Raw genomic sequence first — 17,071 nt, 5'->3', positions numbered from 1 at the left:
GTCCTCCGAAACAAGGGGAAGTTTTCCAAGTGTGCTGAAGCGCGGCTTTTTAAACACTTTTTCCTAGGTTTTGTGAGCTCTTGTAATGTGCGGCCACGGTCACTGATGCTCCGTCCTTCCCGCTTCTCTGGTGGTGTTTTTTTCTCTTTTTTTCTCTTTCGCAACGCTCTAGTGTTGCGTCATTACGTACACTCCAGTAAATCAAATAATAACAAAACAAACATTACTGGGTTTCTTTCCTATTGACTAAACTATGAATTCTTCTTCTATTTATAAACTTTTAACACTATGCAAATGCATATTTTAACTGTATAATAAACAATGAAATTATTTATCACAAATTAAATTACAATGCCTCAATGCAATTATAATAATGAAATGGTATACATTCTCGTAAATAAAAAAACACAAAATACCCTGATATACTAAATAATCAGGTTATTATAGATACATTTCTTAAGTACAATAATCAGCAACAAAGATGGGGCACAGTTATGATTGTAAAAGGAATTGTTTGCAATATTTACCTATGCTTCAACCAGGCTTCTACCCCACTGCCTGAATTTGGATTTTCTGGATCTACTAACTAACAAGATGGCAGCAGGCATTCACTTAATGCCAATCTTCAAAAATCCTTTCAGAAACCTATTGGTGATGTCACAGACAGAGGTGTGGCTACAAAATTGTATCTTGTCATGGGGTCAGCTCATTATGCAGCCCAAAATCTATATAAAATAAATAAATAAATAAATATCTATAATCCTTGTCCTTCTCTGAGCCTCCTGAATCATTCTATGTCACCACCCCCATATAGGTCAAAGACACCACATCCATGTTTGTCTACTATCTATGGTCAGAACCCATTTAATAAAAAGACAATACTAGTCTGGATGTCAGTCTGTTTGTTTCTCCGAGCTCTTGCAGCTGATTTTCGTTCTGTTCCACCCTGTGCGCATGTTACATATTAGTGCGCATGTGCCAACTTGCATGCTGCCTGTTGCTGTAGCTCTGTCTGTTGTCTTCAAGAGTTTCCCCTTGGGGATCAATAAAGTATTTCTGATTCTGATTTCTGATTCTGACATGTGTTGTGACGCTTATGGCAGTGTGTGTACTACCTGTATTGTAGTGCTTGGTGCAGTATCTGAGGTCTGATTCATCTTTAAGGATGAACTGTGGGAGCGTCAGGCCTTCGGCCACTTGGACAGGTCCATTCTCCTGCCACTCAAAGATCAGGTCATTCATAGTGTAACCAACTGGAAAACACAAACCACAGGGCAATTTAATAATCAGCAATTTATAAAACATTATGCAACATAAAGGTAATGGCGTATCACTTTGAAGTGATAGATATGTTTAGGAGGCTTCTCTGATGTTTTGAATTTTTGTCAGTTATTTTACTTTATATTGTAGCAAGTAGTCTCACTGAGGTCTTGCTACTTTCTGAAATTTTTCAGCGTAAGTTGGGAATGTTTGGTCGGTTATTCAAATTCTGCGCTATTTCGTCCTTAAGTACTTTTTTTTGTCAAATGTCCCAGGGTAGCAAATGTGTTCTTACCCCCAACCCCCCTGTGTTTGTAATGACTGATATTCAGATACTTTTTGACAACTCCTCAAGCCTGTATTTAAAAAACACTTTTCCAAGTTTTCGATTTCAGAACAGTCTTGATTTTGACCAACCGACACACCGTCACAAAAAAAACTATTCTTGGTATAATATATGAAGTTATCAGCTGTAGCTAACATAGCTCCTTTGGCTCCGTTCCGTGACTTGCGACTTGTGCGGGGCCCCTTCACATCCCGCCACCAAATGTGTCATTGCTAATCCTTTACCTCGCCCTTTCGCCCCACTTGCATGTACTCCTTCCATCTTTCCAAAGCTTAGTCACACCGCGCCTCCACCTCCCATTATTGCCAAACCTACCCCCATACTAGCCAACATGCCGCTGTCAGCCGTCTGATTCATTGGGGCGTAGACAAGAGGGGAAGGCCTCTTGGCCTCTAGGCCTCTCACGCCTTAAAATTCGCTCTGAAAGACCATCCTGATCGTAAGTTTGTCCACTTCCTCATTCACAGTTTCACTTCCGGTTTCCACCCAGACATCAAGGTCATCCCTGATCCAGCATTCACTTGTCATAACCTCCAATCCACGCTGGCCGAGCCCGATACAGTGGACAGGCTCCTAGCTAAAGAAGTCGACGATGGCTTCATGATAGGTCCATTAGCCCCCCTTTACCAATCCACCGCATCAGTCCCATTGGCACCACTACTCTGACAAGAAAAGACCCATTATAGATCTTTCTTCCACCACCACACCAAGTATCAATAGCCTCATCCTCAATCTGGATTTTTCTATGGATTATGCAACCATCTCACATGTCATCAACCTCATCTGTCTTGCTGGTGTTGCTTATATGTCCGGATTTCTGGAGGTTTTTTGGCATTTCTTGGAGAGGTTCATACTACTTTGCTTCCCGCCTCACATTCGGGTGCAAGAGCAGTCCCAAGATATTCACTTTCTGAAGCACTCTGCTGGATACTACTCAACAACCACAAACTTCCATACATCATTAATCTTCTGGATTACTTCCTCACCATTATACCATCATCTTATGGTCTCTCCACCCTCAAGTCCGCCTTCCTTCAGCTCGGTTCTCCTTTCCCCAGAGAAAACAGCAGCATCGGCATCACCCTGGATTCACTTTCCTTTCAAGCCTCCTTCCAACCGAGAAACTCCACCGTATTTCCTTGTACATCTCAAAACTATGTAGCAGAATAAAGGTTAAAATGCATTAAACTGATCATATCAAATTACGTTAATTTTGGCAAGAGGAAGGAGTAGGTTTACACTCACTTCCGGCTATCTGAATAAGATCAACATTCATATTAAATAACAGTATTCAACTCAGTAAATACATACCATGAATGATATGAACACAGCAATGAATGATTAGTGAATCAATGACCATTTGACACCAGAGGATGCAGTGAATTAGTTATTTTGGCTAGATATTAACTTACGTAACCACAGGAGACCAATATGTGGACACATTTTAATAGTTACCAACTAAATAAACTAGCAACTGAAAAGCTTTGGCAAATCAAGGGAGATTATTATTAGGAATTAATACTCACCTGAAGTAGGCTAATTTAGCTATCATACATGTTGGTGGGAGATCCTAATTTTGATCTAACTTTACATTCCTTAATTACTTTCTATCAAGCTAAAGCATTAAACCCCAATATCACAGAAAAGTTTCTGTAGTTTCACTTGAGTTTTGGCTGAGCAGGGCAGGCTTTGCCCTAGAAGGGAGATGAGAGGAGAGGTGCCCTTTCTCTGGGGCACTCTGTGGGCGGTCGGTCCCGAATGAAACTCCCCAGAGTTCCATGTTTCGGATGTGCTGTCGGTCCCGCGGGATGACTTTGGCTTGAGTCGGGTCTCTTCTTCCATAATCAGGATGACGGCGTTCGGTTGTGATGGCAACACGGTGTGAGCGTCTACCAGCTGTTGACTGAGTTTAAAGTTCGTTACGGCCCTCATTAGGATTTAGGTGCTGCAGCAGAGAGGAGCAGGCATCTTTAGGAACGCTAATAAAAGTTTCTTTGTTTAAGAGTTAAGTCTTTGAGTCTCTTTTGCTCCACCTCTCTCTGTTTATCCTTCTCTGCACCACGTGCTGGTGCATAAAGTAAAGGTTTTTTCGTTTCTAACTCTTGTTAGATCTCAGAAATACAGGTTCCCTTTAGCAGGCTTCTTTTTTTCAGAGTTGGATATTGGCCTTTTTCCGACATGTTCGGTAAATGTGCCTTCCTCCGTTCCTCTGTGGGTTGGTTGAAGTCAGCTGGGCTTCTCAGGTGGCCTTCGGTTGCTCTGCGGGTAGTTGCACCCCCTCAAGCGAGAGGAGGGACTGCTTAAGTTGACCAGGGAACAGGACCAGGGCAAGAAAAGCAAAGAGCCACGGACAAGAAGTTTCTCTTGCCTTAAAGTCTTCTGCAAAGAGGGGGCGGGGTTGTTTGTGTTCAAGGCGCAAGATTTAAGTTTAAGTCTCCCATGTTAAAGCTTTGTCTCATTAGTTGTTGGAAGGCACCATGCACTTTGATGAATCAAGAACAATATAACTTGTAAGTAATTAACAGTGTTAATTGAATGTCATACATGGTAATATGTGTTACAACCACATCTGCTATTATGACGACACACCATATATAGGTTATACACATATATCTGTAACAATAAATAAAATAGTAAAATAAAATCACACAAGTTAAATGTCCATTTCAGTTTGGCTATGCCAAGTGGACTGAGGACAGAATAAGGCATCATAGGCTAATATGTAACATCCAGTAACCTTAGGCATGTTAGGCTGATCTCCTGTTGTCTTAATATTACGATATTAATTTTAATATTCATTCGTTGATTAATATTAAGATTAAGACAACAGGAGATCAAACCTTAACCTTAATATTAATCAATTAATATTAATCAGTTGATTAATATTAAGGTTAAGACAACAGGAGATCAGCTGAAAAAATTAATTAGTCAATTCAAATGTCAAAGTGGCAAGCAAGGACTTACACTACTGAAACAGTATCCCACATACATACAATTATCACACATGCTGTCCCAAATTATTATGGATGTCCTGAAAGAATAGTTTTGTTTATACAGAAAATGGTGATCCATACTTGGTACAACATCATATTAATTTCTTTACATAAAGAACAGTTCTTGTTGACAGGGTCTATTGCTCTTTGTTGCATCAGCATGACAACATCAAGTTCCACACTTTGCTTGTATTGTCAATTAAACATAACATATTAGTTAATACATTTTGATTCTGTATGGCAAAGTTACTTTCTTCTGTTCTTTTCTGTTCCTTTAAGTCTTACAGTTTACAAGTCCTGGTGTTCACTTGATGAGGTCCAGAACATGGTTGAGGGGTTGAGTTTCAGTTTGCCAAGTCAGTGAGGGTCATAAACTAATGGTACTTATATAGCGCCTTTCTAGTCTTTCTGACTACTCAAAGCGCTTTAACTACATATCACATTCACACACTGATGGCAGGTGCCAACTGCTCATCAGTTGAAAGAAACTAATCATTCAAACACACTCACACTTGGCAGCAATTTGGGGTTCCACACTTCGACATGTGGGCTGGGGGAACCATAGTGTGAATTGTACCTCAACAGGACATCGGATTAGTTTGACTTCAAGCAGACTTTCTTAAATAGAGAGATTGTCATTCAACCTTCCATTAGTGACCTCTGGAGGTCCTGTGAAAATTTGTTTTAGGGAGGTTCTCCCTTGAGTCTTTCCAGGGCTCATTTCATGACATAGAGGCGATGAGGAGAAAATATTAATTATTTTTATCAATAAAGATACAAAACGTTCAGGATCGGGGTTGATCACGCTACAACTAGCACCTCGCCTACCAATGTACCAAGTGTCAGCTTTTATCCCTGCTCGGACACCTGAATTTTGGCATCCGCATCATCCCCCAAGGGTGATCCTTCTTCTCCAACTTACTGTCCCTCTCTGCTGCAGTCCCATCCCTCCATGATTATGTTGTCTTGGACAACGCCTGTAAAATGGAGACTGTGGCGTGACATCTCTCCTCTTGAACGGCATTTCCTTTTTCTACAACGACCACGTAACACAGCCCATCGGATTTGGCAGTTACTACGGCAATAGATGGTTCGCTCATAGTGGAGGCGAACCACTGGAACTGTTCTCGCTCTCTCCTTCCTCCACCATCTACGAGCTGTACCCCATTGTCACCCCCCTATCATCCATCCCTCCCCTCGACCCCTAGTCATCCCACCATACACGACCCTCATCCAATCCTTCCTGAATCCTCTTGGCAATCCAAATAAACTACCTCTTATACAACACAATTGCTGTGGACATGGATACTGGAAAGCTTGTAGATTAAGGTCCTAGGGAATGCATTATGTCAGTAAGTGTCCTCACAAGTACAGAACTACAAACGTGTGTGTGTGTTTACATTGTACTTACAGCTCTCCAGCTGCATGATACAGGTCTGAACATCCATAGGGAAGTTTTTTAGATCCATGGGACATGAGAGAGTTAATGTTAGTCTGAAAGAGAAGACAGAGGAGAGAAAAAGTAAGAAGTGAATCAAAGACAGTGACAGGGTTTGAAGTTATCCATAAATGTCATACACATGTACAGTATCAAAATTTTTAATTATCTAAATATATAAATTATTTTGAAATTAAATCCAAGTCTAGTTTACTCCACCACTTACCGTATAGAGTACAAAACATTCCCATTCTTAAATATCCTGAGCAGTTTGTTGTCTGTAGTGACTTCGTGAAAGTGGGCCCCCTTCTCATTGGCAAAGAACAGATCTGGTTTCCATATGGAGTCTAACATAGAGGGGTCCAAGTCCAGAGAGTCATCTGGGTATTCAGCATAGGCGAGCCTTGGATCATTCCACTGCTGACGGAGGAAGATATTCACACGGTAGTCCTACAGACACAGAGAATAATATGAGTACATAACACACAGAAATTTATAAGACTTTTATGGAACTTGAAGTAACTGGTTGATTCCCCATAACAAATTTGCATCATGAGCCAAGTTTGGCTCAGTCAAAGCATCATGGAAGATTTTATACATGTGGATGACAACTGTAAAAAATATAAATACATGGTGATGTGCAGTTCTTTACATGAGGACGAGAGAAGGGAAGGTTGCTCTTAGTAAAAGTTTGGATAATTCTGCATGTAATTACAGTGCTTTATTTTGCAATTTTAGTCCTGTGTTAGATGAATGTTAAATGATCCACAGACACACCTTCAACCACAGGCAGCAGCAGCCTCGTCATTACTATCAGCATACACAGCGCACAGACATGGGGTGACATGGGCACTATAAGTAGTTATAGTGTTGGAGCAGTTTGTCACAGGGTCATGCTCCTATGTCATTGGTTATTTGCCTCAGGTAAGCAAATCATAGTTCAGATTGTCCCTGAGGTGTGATGGTTTCTAATCCATGGGTGAACCTTGAATTAATAATGGTATTTACAAGAATGGTGCAGATGTCCAAAACACTGATGCCTTGTCCAAACCTATGGTAAATGGTAAATATGACCAGGTAACATCTGGTCATATTGGAAAGGTTTATAAAACATACCTATTTGACAGGTAATATGTGGTCACATTGTATTGGTTTATAAAAAACTCCTTACACTATTAAATGATATTTACACTGATTAGTTAAAGCAAAAACACAGTAAAATCTATGGACATAAGTGAAATGCACCTTAACAGCAAATCTACACTGCCTTATTCATCTTCTACATTTGAAATGATATCGCTACGAAGGTTACACAGGGCTGCACAAATTCTCAAAATGTTGTCAATTAATTGGAACTTTTAGAAAAAGGATTTTGAAACTTTTCAGTCAGCATATGACCCGCTCAACGTGGACCCGTACATTGGTGATGCGCCTAGTGTTGGTGGGGTCTTCTTCAGCGAGGTGCATGCCTCTTATGGTGAACACTGGAATGACAAGTTTCACTGTCCTTTCAAGCCTCTGTTGGCCATTACTTCCTCACCTGGGTATTCCAGGAATCCTGAATTTGCAGTTATGAATTTATTACTGCACCTTCCTCCATAAGCTGGTAAGATGAACATGATCAACCCACATGGTGCAATCGAGACAAGTTATTTAATGGTGTTCTGGCTGTAGTAGTGGGATGTAGGACTCACCTCTCGAGTCATGGTTGTGTGGCTTTTGAAGGGGTGTCTTTGAGGGGTGTCTCTCACTTTGTCTGGCAAGATAGTCTTCCAGTCCAGCAATAATAATTATGGCTATGCAATCACATGTAGGTAACTTAACGTTAGCTTATTAAAGTTAACTTATAAAAAGTAATGTTATAATCAAGCGGCATCCAAATAAATGACTCACAATTAAAGTTATGTGAATCTAAATTTGGGTTAATTTATTTGCTTCAAATTGTTAGTTAGACATGTATTAAGTAAACAAAAATGAATAATAATACATTTTGTTTACTTAATACTGACCGACACTGGCCAAATTTCTGCAAGTCTCAACAAAATCTAGTGTTACAAATTACCATAGTAATATATTTAAAAAACAGGCATCTTAAATCTTCTGTAGTATAATCTCAGTAACAGATAAATCATTATTTCAAGTTTTGTTGTATAGTTTCAGATTAACTTACCTCAAGTGTAAACTGGGACGAGGACTGTCCGAGTATCAACCGTAGACTAGCAACCGCATACCACAGGGTTAGCCAGCTAGCAACGCTGAGTAGCATATAGCCTAGCTTCTTAGCCTTAGCTAACTTGGTAACGTCGAGCTAGGTGAGCGTGTTTTAGCAACCAGGCACCTCAGCTCTACCTCTTTGCCCATTTTTCAGTTTTTGTGAGGACATGTGTGTGCTGATTAAAACCTTCTGCACATACAACAATAAACCCTGGTTTACAGCAAAACTCAGGCAGCTTCATCGGGCCAAGGAGGAGGCCTACAGACGTGGGGATAGAATCCTGTACAACCAGGCCAGAAACACGCTGATGAAGGAGATCAGGGTAGCCAAGAGTAAAGAATGGTTGTTTGTACAGTAGGTTGCCAGGTAGCACGATAGTGCATAGCATGACTCTGTGGTGAAATGGAACAGCATGCATTAATTCTAGCTACCTTTTTATACTTGGGAGTGCTTAGAATGGCGTTTGGATTACAGATAATGAAAAGGAAAAAAGCCACTGTAATCTGTAATCTGAAGTTAAAATTGGGAGACTACTCTTAGTCTTATTTTGGCGTAATGTCAAAATAATGGTGTCACCAAGAATTAACTTGCTGTCAAATCTAGACTATTACCTATTAAGTCACACTGCTAGCTGTGTGCATCGTATATTTTTTATTTAATGAATTGCATCCATTAAAAATGGATGGATCTGGTTGCCTATTATGCAATTAAATCGTTCTCTCTCTCTCATGGTGGTGAGTGTCTATTTTTTTCTCGCTAGTAAATTAGACAGTAAATTCTGTTAATTTTGTGTGTTTGTATGTTTTGTAAAGTGCTTTGAGTGGTCAGAAGTCTAGAAATGTGCAAAAAGTACAGTCCATTTACCATTTGTGTGTCTTTCTCAGCTGGTGAATGGAGGAGAATGTAAGTGAGAGAATGAGACAGAGCCAGAAGCTGCGGATGTGCCCATGTTGAAGTATAATGGTAAAGTGTGTGTTTACCTTTTTATATCATGTACAGGATGATAGGGGCAATCTGGGGTGACCATATACTAAAGAGGGAGTTCCCAAGTTACTAGAGGGTTACATAGACTCAGATCCATTCAGGAAGTGGTTCTCTCTATTCATTCCCTTAACACTTGTGTATACTTCTCATTTTTTCTTACGTACAACATTGCCTGTGAAACGTTCAAACCATCCAATGCATTTCCAATACTCATCAGCTTCTACCATTTATTCTCTTCCTGATTTGCCTTATGTTCAGGGAGTGATTGGATCCTTTTTTCTAAATATATTCATTACTTCTCAGAGAAATATTGTTGCCTTTGCTATCCATAAATGTGAACAGAACATGTATCACATTAGGATATGTGATATGTGCACTATACATATGCGCATGCGCAAATGTGTAGCGCGCAGGCGCCAATGTGCATGCTGCCTGTTGCTGTAGCTCCGTCTCGTCGTCTTTAGTGTATTACATTTTTTTCTTAGTACTTCTATTCCTGTGTGCATTGACGTGATAGTGAGCAGCTGTAACAAAAGAGTTTCCCCTCGGGGATCAATAAAGTATTTATGATTCTGATATTTCTGAAATGCATCCCCCACTGGTTTGCTACCCCACCTTTTGTCATTTTAAAAATAAGCTTATCATCATACAGTCCCTGCAATCAGGTGATTATATTTAAGCAGCCTATATCAATGATCGTTTTACTATTTTCAGCAACTGATAGATGAGTAATAAAATCACACAATTTTGGACCACCCTTTGAGTTGGTTCAGTCAAATCCCTTGCTGATCATTTGCCACAGCATGCTTTGGCTGTCTATCTACGCAGGAGTCTGTTGACAAAGGTAAGAAATATAACTGCGATCATGGACTGAAAATAGAACACAGGAAAAGACTAGCGCATGTTGAATGAACCTGCTTGGCCCACTGACTCCAGCCAAACCTTAAATGAGATAAAAATAGGATTGTAATATCGAAAATCCAAATTGATTTGCGATCGGATAGGATTCGGTAAGTGTAACATGGATATTAATATTTGGCATTAGCCATGTTGATTTTATTATTTGGGATGTAGTGTAGAGGAAAAGCACAAACACAGCTTACCCACCTTTTTTAAATGCAACATAGCAACCACTCACCTTTTTATGAGTTTACAATTACCTAACATTGGACAGTTTAGCCAGCGGACATTTATAGTTTACCCAGCTTTTATTTTAACACTACACTCCCCCCCATGATGACTAACTTAGAATAGTGTTTTCCAAACCTCTATTAGAGCATGTGCCGCCTGTCCAGCATGTTTTCCATGCCATGGTCGAGGCCCGGCGGTATTACCTGCTGGGGCGCCCATTCACCCTCTGTTCTGACCATGCCCCCCTCCAGTGGCTCCACCGCATGAAGGATGCCAACGCCTGGATCACACGGTGGTATCTGGCTCTCCAGCCTTTTAAGTTCAAAGTGATCCATAGGCCGGGGGCGCAGATGGCCATGGCCGACTTCCTCTCCCGTTCCCATGGGGTAGGTTGGGCCGGATGGCTCCCTGGCCTAAGTCAGGCGGTAGGGGTATGTGGAGGTGGGTATGGGTAGCTGTCAGCTGCAGAGTGAGAGGTGGGGGAGTTGCTCAGGTGAGCAGCATCAAGGAGAGATAATTGGCACAGCTGAATCCGGTTAACTAATTATTCTCTCCTTAAATACAGTAGCATACTGGACACAGGGGAGGAGGCAGATGGAGAGGTGGTCGGAAGAACGACGGATGCAGAGAAAGAGTGTGTGGAGAGAAAGAAAGAAAGAGAAATAAAGAAAGAAAGAAAGAAAGAATACACTGAAACCCTGGTCTCAGCGTGGTGTCTCAGGGCCAAGAGGAACTCACAGTAGCACGATTACGCTACAGTGTCATTATTATTCATCTAACTGTAAGATTGAGTAGGGCCAATACAAAATTCTGATTATTTTATGTTTTGGAAATTATCCTCTATTGTTACCGTAAGTATTTGTATTTTCTGGCGCTTATTCATAACATGAAAGAATATGTACAGTAAGAGCACATGTAGTGTGTAAAAAAACAAAACAAAATAAAAGAAAGTACTTGGGTCAAATGTTTACAAGGCTATCGGCATCAAATATTCTCACATCGAAGAGATTGTCAAAGGCTTATACCACCCCTCTCAAACTAAACCAACTACTGGTTGAGCTAGTCTATTCAGATCAAGGTGGTCAGTTGATGCATTGGTAGTCAGATATGGCTATAAGTCCAATTATTAGTGGAATAGTAGAATCCTCGTAGACACAGCTAATGTATAATTTTTTCTTCAGTGTATGTTGGATTTGTAAATGTAGGTTTTGTCTATTTTGTGTGTAATACATTATTTACTATTTTTGTTGCCTTGTTGACCTAAATATTGTGAAGGTGTCCAAGCTCAAGGCTTTGGGTGTGGAAATGGACATTTTGTCTGCCAAAAGTCCAGCTTAGAGGTATATGAACTGAGCAGCAAAGGAGCCCCTGACTTCTTGACTCAACACACACAGTGCACAACTTTGCACTGCATTTCAAAGGTGATATTGATTATACTGTATGAAAATCTACACTAATGGACTGAGGCCTGTAATAGTGCAAAGATACATAATACAGTTTTATGAAATGAATAGTTGTTGTCTGTTGTTACATTTGCAGCCAGCTCCTCAGCCGCAACACCCAGTACCAAATATTAAGTCGATGTACTGAAAATCGCAGGATCTATTAATCAAAAATATAGTAAGCATATTTTCTAACACATTTTTAGACTAATGTAAAGAAATGGCTTAGACTTGAATCTTGATAACCTAATATGCCTCCATGAATCAGTAGCATTATTATCAAATTAATAAATTATTTATCTAATGTGCCCATCAATTGTAAGATTATGACACCTTAACAAAATGACAAAATTATAGCCTTTATAGCGTTAAGACTTTCAAAGTCAGAATTGTCAAACTGTGTAAAATTGTATAACACGTGCATGCGTGTGTATGCCTGTGTCTTTCAGAGGAAGGAGGCCGGAGGTACTGCAAGGCTCCTCTACCAGTCCCTGGTGAATAAAAGCATGACCATAAAGTTGCTGGATTGCCAAATGGCCTTACCCTTAAGAAGCCATCATTTTATGGAAGGGCCCAATTGGAAGCCATTTTGAAAGATGCTTAGCAGATTTCATCTGGAAGAAGTAAGTGATATTAACAGTGGCAGTTTGTTTCTGCATGCAATTTGGCTCTATGCAAAGTGGGAAAAATCAGGTAACTAAAAAATGATGCCTACATGTAAGTCCTTCTACAGTGCTGGGTCATTGCAAACATCCAGAACAGTGGTATTGCATTTTGTTACAGATTCTGTCTTTAACACTTTGTGACAGATGTGACATTATTCCTCAGTTGGAGTTTTCATGATTATAGTGGAATACATTATACAATACAAGGCACCTCTCCACAATAAATGTTTAGTTGAATATGACTCTAGTGACTGTGATGACCCTTGGCAATGGTTTACATCTTTTACACCTGGCCAAGATTGGCAGCAGCACAAAATATGTGAAGCACTCAGAGCAGTTGATCCTGTTGGGACTGTGCTGTGTGGGCTTCAGGTACACATCATCCCAAGATGGCCGTACTCTGTTCCGGCTCCTCTTTTCCTGTGGCACATAGATGGCAACCATAAACTAATCCGGTAAGATGCTAATATCAAAATTGACAGATTTCACATGAATTCCCTTTGAAGTTTCACTTTTCCCGCTTCATCGTATTGCGATATCAAGATAATGTTGTAATTTCTGTTATAGTTGTGATGTTTCAATGTAAATGAGAATTAATGAGCGATTGCACTCCTCCACCACATCAGAGCTAATGATAAGGGTGGGCAGTAGAAATGGTACAACTGATGACGATTAGATTATACTAAAAAGACAGTGTAGTCTCTCATTCGTCCAGGAGTGTTCTATCGTAGAACCACCACCACCAATCTCAGACCACCATTTCTGTTCAAAGAGAGGTTCTCTTTTTTCACAAAAATGGCTTCCTTGACACCCCGTTCAAACCAACTCTTCTCTCTACTTAGAATCTTCACCTCGCTGTCTTCAAATGTGTGGTTTGTAGCTTTTAGATGCAAATGCACGGCGCTCTGTAATCCTGAGTTAGCGTGTCGTCTGTGTTGATAAAGTCTTTTGTGAAGTGGCTGTTTGGTCTCACCTATGTACCGTTCTTTGCAGTTTTCCTCACTGCACTGAATGGAGTAGACTACATTGCTCTGTTTTTGTGTGGACAACTTGTCCTTAGGGTGAACGAGTTTCTGTCTTAAAGTGTTGCCTGGTTTAAAGAAAACAGGAACATCGTGCTGTCTAAAGATCCTTTGTAGTTTTTCAGACAGTCCAGATACATAAGGAATGGAGACACCGTTCCTTCTTGGTTCAGTTACACTTTTGTCCTGTTTTTTGGCTCTTTTAACTTTGTTGATAGCCCAAGTAGGATAACCACAGGCTGAGAGTGCATTCTGGACATGCCTTTCCTCTTTCTTCTTACCCTCTGAGCTGGTGGGCACTTCTTGGGCTCTATGTTGTAATGTCCGGATTACACCCAGCTTGTGCTGTAATGGATGGTGTGAGTCAAAGAGCAGGTATTGATCCGTATGTGTTGGTTTCCTGTACACTTCTATCTGGAGCTTTCCGTCCTCTCCTCTGAGTGTAGAACAATCAAGAACAATCAAGAAAGGCCAAGCGGTTCTCTTTCACAAAGGTGTCATCCACATAGCGGTACCAATGACTTGGTGGTGTGCCCGGGAACGAGGATAATGCCTTCTTCTCAAACTGTTCCATGTACAGGTTGGCCACGATGGGAAAGACCGGAGAATAATTAAAATTGTTGTTCCAAATGAATGGTAGGATAAGGCTACCCAATCCACATCAGAAAATAATCGTCTTCCAATGTTTTCTTTTCGCACAATTTCAAAGATAGCCTAATACCCCTGTGTGCTGCTTGTAATAAAGACTAAATGGGGAAACTGTTGCAGGTAAACAATCATGTATCTTGGCAATTATTTAGCCTTTACAAAAATAAAGAATTTAAAAGTGCTATAATTCACCATTCACACCAAAGCATTTATGCTCTGTTTTAACATGACAACTTTCTGTTGGGAACTGCCACAGTTAGGCCTAATTTAAGAAAAAAATGACCATTATGCTATTATAGCTGTTTTTAATGCAATACATGGAGGGTTGTGTAAAAGTTGTATACAATATGAATATTACAGGCTAATAATCACACTGTTAAGAACCATGGCAAGAAATTGGCATTCCAGTAGAGTTCTTGTTCTCCTAAACCATTTTTAGATTGTGTTAGACGAGAAACAAATGTACTATTATATCATTTCTCCTATAAAATTCTATATATTGTGATATAGAAATGATCTTCCACCCATATATGTAGCTGCTACTTATACTGCAGTATAGAGTCCTAATATAACAGTCCATACAATTATAAAAAACACTGACTGCTTTATGAGCATTGCAAAACATAACATTCATACCAGTGGCAACATTCGTCAGTCGTTTTTGTTACAAAAATGTATAGATTTTATATGCCCATACTTTCCAGTTTCCAAAGTATGCATTATATTTCCCTGTCATTGTGATAATGTTGCAGTCCTTACAATCCTAATCACACAATGCTCTATTGGTTGTGTAGTTAATTTAAAAAAATGTTTTGCTTCCTTAGAGCTGTGCATACTCATGGGTTGCCTCAATGTGTCCGCAGTGACAAAGGAGGAGAGAATGTTGATGTGGGAAGGTACATGCTGGAACATCCAGAACGTGGTCCTGGTAAGCATTTCCATTTTTTAAAATTTCTCTATTTGATGTCTTTCACATTCATATGCTGGTAATCACTACAAATATCATGGTTTTTAAATTAATATTCATTATTGGGGATGACCCTGAAAATTCAGAGCATCAATAGAAATACATTGCTTCAGCGGCATTTAGCAAAGTCATGTTGTTGCAGTAAACTGAAAAATTGGCCTTGAAGCCCAAGTTCATTCTGAGATTTGTTATTGAGTGAAGATGTCCACTTGTGGTTGGCTAGAAGTACTACAGATTGTGAAAGTTCCCACTATCCTGAGCTATCTAGGACTCCTATGCTAATTTCAGCCACTCCCAAACTGACCATCTTGATAGTGCTGCATGCTCACTGCGAATGGCACTCAATTCTATCGCCCCTCTAAAAAAGAAGATAATAAAACAAAGAAGGTTAGTTCCATGGTAAAACCCCCAAACCCGCAAATTAAAGCAAACATCGCAAAAACTTGAAAGGAAATTGCGTTCCAACAAGCTGGAAGAATCTCGTTTAGCCTGGCAAGATAGTCTTAAAACATATAGGAAAGCCCTCTGTAATGCCACAACAGCCTACTACTCATCATTAATAGAGGAAAATAAAAACAACCCCAGGTTTCTTTTCTGCACTGTAGCCAGGCTGACAGAGAGTCACAGGTCTATTGAGCCATGTATTCCTATAGCCCTCAGTAACGACTTCATGAGCTTCTTTTATAATAAAATAAAAAAAAACTATTAAGTTGATCTGGAATGCTGCGGCACGTGTACCAACAAGAACTAGGAAAAGAGATCATATTTCTCCAATATTAGCTTCTCTGCACTGGCTCCCTGTAAAATCCAGAATAGAATTTAAAATCCTTTTCCTCACCTACAAAGTTCTTAAGGGTCAGGCACCATCATATCTTAAAGAGCTCATAATACCTTATTACCCCATTCGAACACTGCGCTCCCAGAATGCAGGGTTACTTGTGGTTCCTAGAGTGTCCATAAGTAGAATGGGAGCCAGAGCCTTCAGTTATCAAGCTCCTCTCCTGTGGAATCAGGTCCCAGTTTGGGTTTGGGAGACAGACACCATCTCCACATTTAAGCCTTCATTGTACACAAATAAAACTTGCATTTCTGATAAATGTGTCTAGTTTCTTTATATAGTAGCTAAAGCTTAATTTGTGGTTTGCTTTTTTATGTTTTGGATACTTTTTTTCCAATGTGGTTGTGCAGGTCAGGATCCAAGCAGATGTGTGAGCAAGAAACTTACTTTTCCACTTTAAACACAAAAATATGTATACTGATTACATTTTACAATTCACCACCAGTGAAGGTTTAAGGGTGCCATTTAGTGTGCACAAAGTCTTATTTAATTTGGCCAATTGCAAATAACAAAAAAGGGTCTTGGACGATATTGTGAGAATCAGGTCTATGGGTGAATTTCGACTATTAACTTCTAAACCATGATTCAAAAGTATTTAATCTGTGGCATAAAGGAGTAAACTGCTTTGCATGCCACTATTCATTTACAGCTTGGAAGACATTTTAAGTCATTTTCAGTCCCTCCACAAAGCACTTTCAACAGTGCTGGCATTTGAGATATTAAAAGAAGAAATTGATGGTTTCTGTTATAATCACAAGCATTCTAGTTTAAGTCAATAGTGGGCACAAAACATTAGAAAGTTTCTAAACAATAATAACCCTATGAATTTTTTTTCTTGGAATTCTAAAACTGTCCTTGAGTCAGTGAGTGTGGAGATTGGGATTGGGCCCAAGTAGCAAATCAAGGCTGGATTCTCGTGTGATCTCGCAAATCCAGCTGCCTCGCAAGGTGATTTGGGCAGCAGCATTGCTTACCACGTTCTCATGTGACTTGAGAGTGACAGTTGGTGGCGGTCGCACATCAAATCCAAATGGCAGCTGGTATCACCGCAGTAATCCTCTGACATGACCGCACACCTATGCCGATGGATTTCATGAGTTCACCTGGAACTCCCAAACCGCA

The 17,071-nt window shown here is 40.0% G+C and overlaps 1 protein-coding gene across 6 annotated transcripts in view; it reads right to left on the bottom strand.

The window, feature by feature from the left end:
* The window catches only part of glra3 (glycine receptor, alpha 3), a 100,969-nt gene that overhangs the window by 15,694 nt on the left and 68,204 nt on the right, over positions 1 to 17,071 (bottom strand). For 3 of the 6 annotated variants that reach the window (XM_044185699.1, XM_044185680.1, XM_044185689.1), the window contains 3 exons: positions 6,264 to 6,487; positions 6,011 to 6,093; positions 1,116 to 1,253 (listed from right to left, as the gene is read on the bottom strand). In XM_044185699.1, coding sequence (XP_044041634.1) covers positions 1,116 to 1,253; positions 6,011 to 6,093; positions 6,264 to 6,487 — 445 coding nt within the window. Of the gene's footprint in view, positions 1 to 1,115; positions 1,254 to 6,010; positions 6,094 to 6,263; positions 6,488 to 8,207; positions 10,476 to 10,502; positions 11,478 to 17,071 lie in introns of those variants that run through there. The other 3 variants (XM_044185708.1, XM_044185726.1, XM_044185719.1) reach the window with 3 other exon arrangements.

Source organism: Siniperca chuatsi, linkage group LG3, assembly GCF_020085105.1.
Source record: "Siniperca chuatsi isolate FFG_IHB_CAS linkage group LG3, ASM2008510v1, whole genome shotgun sequence".
Classification (NCBI taxonomy): domain Eukaryota; kingdom Metazoa; phylum Chordata; class Actinopteri; order Centrarchiformes; family Sinipercidae; genus Siniperca; species Siniperca chuatsi.
The sequence above is the reverse complement of the archived record's forward strand: the minus strand, read 5'-3'. Positions and strand labels throughout refer to the sequence as shown.